We start from the raw sequence: 4,688 nt of genomic DNA, 5'->3' as shown, positions 1-4,688 counted from the left end.
CCTCAGATTACGAGTCGAGCGCCCTAACCACCTGGCCATGCCGGGCCTAACAAACATAACAGTAATAAAAAATATCCATTGCGGTAAGTGAAATAATAATTTGATCTGAGTAAGAATTTTTTTTTCCCAGATTTGTACAAAATCTTTACATGATCGAGAAAACTGAATGTTATTTTCGAAATCTGCGTAGTTGAATTATGGAAAATTCATTATTAAAACCAAAACAATTTTTATGAAGTTTAAATTCACAGGCCTGTGAAATCTCTAAGAATAAAATGGTATTGAAATGTAACTTATTATAGTTTAAACAAGTTAGGAACTTCTGGAAAAAAACTACCTATATAATGCACAGCAATGTTTCCCAACCGCTGATCCACAGGGAGATTCCAAATGGTTGAAAAAAATGTGTTTTAAACCATAATTTCTGAAGTATATTGTTTTACAATGTAATTGAAAAGTACATTAAAACATTAAAACTATATGAAGAGGTCCATTTTTGGTTCAGAACTAGAAGATCATCAGTTGAAAAAAGGTTGGGAACCACTGATGTACATCATATTACCATAGGAATACATACAACAAAACAGGAACAAGATGCTATGTTTAGTGAGGAACCTATTAATTAATTAATTTAAAAAGATAGTATTTTGTTGTGCAAGAGTCTTCAGTTAATTGTTTTTGACTAAGATATGTATGTATGCATATTTTCATAATATGTAAATAATTTATTTCCCCAATAGTCTGTACGATTTATTTTAGAAGAATAATTCAATCTAGACATGGTTATGACGGTGTTTATTTTTCTGTCCCACTGTTAGTGCTTACCTTATTTGTGGTCAGACATACAGCAGAAAAGTTGATGTGGATTGCCTGTGTGTCTTAGCTAGCCTTGGGGCATCTGCACATAAGGTTTGTTTTCTTGAATGTTATATTCTAACATTTTTCGTTATTGTTGTAAGAAAGATGTATCTTTCATGTTATCCTTTCATCTTTTGTTTAAGTTATAGGTATATTAACCTGCTTATATATGGATCTGAAGTTGTGTGCTGTAAGTTACTTGTCGAAATATACTTTCATGCTAATCTAGGCTTTTTATATCTTGTGAAGGTAAAAACTCGTGTCTAAATAGCATACTATTGTTCTATACTTTGTGTGTGGTGGGCTACCCTGCAGAAATTGAGTATTTCTTTACAGTTATTTTGGTGAAGCTTGAAAGTTTCTAGGCTAGATAATTAAATGACACTCTTAATGTAATATTTCATCTTCAACTTCCAGTCGTCAATCCTCCCCTCCCCCCTTGAAGGGCTCCATGGTTGTTTTTTTAATAGTATTTCAAGTAGAATTTGACAGTTTAGCCCAGGTGTTTTTTGTCACTCTTGGCTATTTATTCAAGAATGTTTAACTGGATCTAAATCACATAGAGCAAGTAATTTCATCTATATTCACCTGCATTATTTAGTTTGTTGTGTATGTGGCAAGCAATGCATTGATAAAACCTTGCACTGAATGATACCATGAGTAAATGAAACGCATAGGTCATTGGGAACTCTGACACCTTAGCAGTGTTTGTACTACCATGTGCATCAATCGACAAAAGGGAAAAACAAACAACTGTATGCAAGTTAAGTATTAAACTGGAAACTTGTAGGAGATCCTTGGAATTAGGGAATGTTCTTTTGTTATGTGGTACAACTTGTCCTCTTGAGTTAGGCATTTCCTTATTTCACTTTCAGATTTAAACAAGTGGTTTCATTCAATTTCTGAACCAGCTTTACATTTTCTTATAACTTGTAGATGTTTTCCTACTTTTGTATTGCCTCAACTTTGTGGCTTTTGCAACTTACTGTAACAGTAATAAAGGTGCCTTTTACTGAATTATGCTTTTTAGGTCATTGAGCTGTATTTGGTTGAACCCTATAAAATAACCCATTGATCCTGTTAAATGTTATTATTGTTCTAAATTTTGTTCATTAAGCCTAGTTTAATCCCTTTATATTCCTTGTAACTTACCTGCCAGAGTTGGTTGAGATTGAAGACCAACTGTATACGAAATGTTGTTTAAATAAATGCATTTTTACCTCAATATTACAACCTTATTTCTGAGTGCCATGTTTCTATGCAAGTATACATAAATTAAACTTTGGCCAAACACCATACAGGCTTCAATTACACCTTCAATTTGTCCAGTAATAATGTCAGTTTAAACAATTGTCTGGACACATTGAAGGTATAATTATAGCATCAGAAGGTGAAGACATTAGGTAGAATATGTAGATATATCTAAGTAATTATCATTGTTCATCTTACCAAGCTAAAATTCACAAATTATTTTCTTTGTGTAATGCTTTTTTTCTCAGTACTGCCAATTAATGACCTAATTAAGTTGGATATCTTATTAAAGGAAGTACTTTTAAAATTGAAAATATTGCTTATATAGCCATAATGACAGTAGTGTAGTTTAACTGTTTTTGTGCTTTCAGAAATAATCGGTTAAGAACAGCTATTTGAAACAGTGCTTTTTTGTTTTTTTCTAAAAGTGGATAAAATCTTGACATCTTTCAAGTACAGCTCTGGCTTTCACAAACATAGGAAACATTTTAAGCCACCTCATCGCGGTATATCAAAACCATTTAAATAAATGCGATCTGTTTTTACTCCCTTTAAAATAAAGTAAATTTATTTAACTGAACAAAGAATTTTTGTTCTTGAGCATGCTCCATAATTTCATGTATTTGTAGAAAACTTTGATGTCATGTATGTGATATCTGAGACTTGATTTTGAATTGATACATGTGAAAGTGATTGTGATATTATCAGTAACTTTCAGTCAAAGCAAGCTACCTGCATAAAATCGAGCCAGAAAATAATGTAGTTAATTTAAATACCACTCTAGCTATAAGGGTACAAGTTCAAAAAACATAAACTTACAACAAAAGATTAGAATGCATTGATTAATTATTTGAGCACTCTCATTGTTACCAATGTTTTATTCCATAATTATCCCCAGTGGCTTAGCAGTAAGTCTTGAAAGCTTATAACACTAAAAACTAGGTTTCAATACCTGTAGCTATTGTGTAGCTTTGTGCTTAACAACAAACAAACTATGTTCCATAATTGGTAAATTATGAAGGGATTGGATGATGTATGATTTTTGGATTGATTAATCATCTCTTAAGTATGCGAAAATTTCCTTTATTTTTTCCACAATATTCAGTTAGTTAGTTATTATAGTTAAAGTTTTTTTAGAAACTGGTGTGTTTATTCAATAAATAATATTTTGGTACTTCACTTTAGATTTGTACAGATATTCGTCTACTAGCTAGCCTAAAAGAAGTGGAAGAGCCCTTTGAAAAATCTCAAATAGGTTCCAGTGCCATGCCATATAAAAGAAATCCAATGAGGAGTGAGCGGTGTTGCTCTTTGGCTCGACATTTGATGACTTTAGTAACAGATCCTTTACACACTGCTTCTGTGCAATGGATGGAAAGAACATTAGATGATAGTGCCAATAGGTATAACTGCCTTTCTGTGAAGAGCAGTCATCTCAAGTACCTTCTTGCTCTTAATTTGACACCAAGGATAGTTATTGTAAACTGTCTGTAAAGATCATACATAGAGATGAAGTACAGTATTGTTTGTTTTTTTCATAATTAACATAACAGAATGTTTTATGACAACATGGACCTATTGATCCATCTTGGCTATTCCAACTCTAAACCGAACTATTAATAAATAAATTAAAAAAAGAAAAAATCTTAAAGCCAGCCCTTATCATTCATATACTTATCAAGCTTTTCTTAAACTCACGTAAATTTACTGCCAACACAACATCCAAAGGCAACCCATTAGTAAAATGAAACTGTCATAGCTGAAGATGACTCCTACCTTGCCAAAAATTATATTTGTGTCTCCTATACCTACTATTCTCACTGTTAAGTATGAAAAAAGATGATGCATCAACACTATCAATTTACTTTACAATATTAAACACCTCAATCAAATCCCTGCCCTAACTCTTGAAATTGATTTGAGAGATTTCAACCTCTCCTCATATGACAATCTCTCCATCCCAGGCACCATTCTAGTAACCCTTCTCTGAATCCTTTCCAACAATTCAATGTCTTTCCTAAGGTAAGGAGCCCAAGACTGAACACAGTACTCCAAATGTGGCCTAACCAGTGACCTATACAATGAAATTATAACCTCTAGACTTGAATTCAGTATTTCTGTAGATAAATCATAAAATCCTACTTGCCATACTGCTAGCAACAGCACACTGCTTGGATGGCTTTAGAGACTTATCAACTATTGCACCAAGATCCCTTTCTTTCATAACACTATTAAGGTTATTCCCATCCCAATTATACTTATAGTTCAAATTATGATAATCCACGTGCATTATGTTGCATTCATTATAATTAAAACCCATCTGTCATTTATTTGCCCAACTCACTAAATGATCTAAATCCTTTTGTAATTCAGCAGCATCCTCTTCACAGCTAGCAACATCCAAGACCTTAATATCACCTGCAAATTTAAGTCATTTATTTACTATTCCTTCTTCTATGTCATTGATGTAATTCAAAATAAGCAAAGGTCCTAAGACTAAGCCCTGAGGTACCCCACTTGTGAGATTAATCCAGTTTGACTGAACTCCATTTGTAACAACCCTCTGCTTTCTTCCATCC

The 4,688-nt window shown here is 32.7% G+C and overlaps 1 protein-coding gene across 1 annotated transcript in view; it reads left to right on the top strand.

The window, feature by feature from the left end:
• The window catches only part of LOC106462305 (adenylosuccinate lyase-like), a 43,413-nt gene that overhangs the window by 28,050 nt on the left and 10,675 nt on the right, over positions 1-4,688 (top strand). The window contains exons 7-8 of the mRNA XM_013922206.2: positions 819-909; positions 3,295-3,512. Coding sequence (XP_013777660.2) covers positions 819-909; positions 3,295-3,512 — 309 coding nt within the window. The remainder of the gene's footprint in view (positions 1-818; positions 910-3,294; positions 3,513-4,688) is intronic.

The sequence above is a fragment of the Limulus polyphemus genome, unplaced genomic scaffold (genome assembly GCF_000517525.1).
Source record: "Limulus polyphemus unplaced genomic scaffold, Limulus_polyphemus-2.1.2 Scaffold1138, whole genome shotgun sequence".
NCBI classification, from domain to species: domain Eukaryota; kingdom Metazoa; phylum Arthropoda; class Merostomata; order Xiphosura; family Limulidae; genus Limulus; species Limulus polyphemus.
This window is presented reverse-complemented; position numbering and strand designations above follow the sequence as displayed.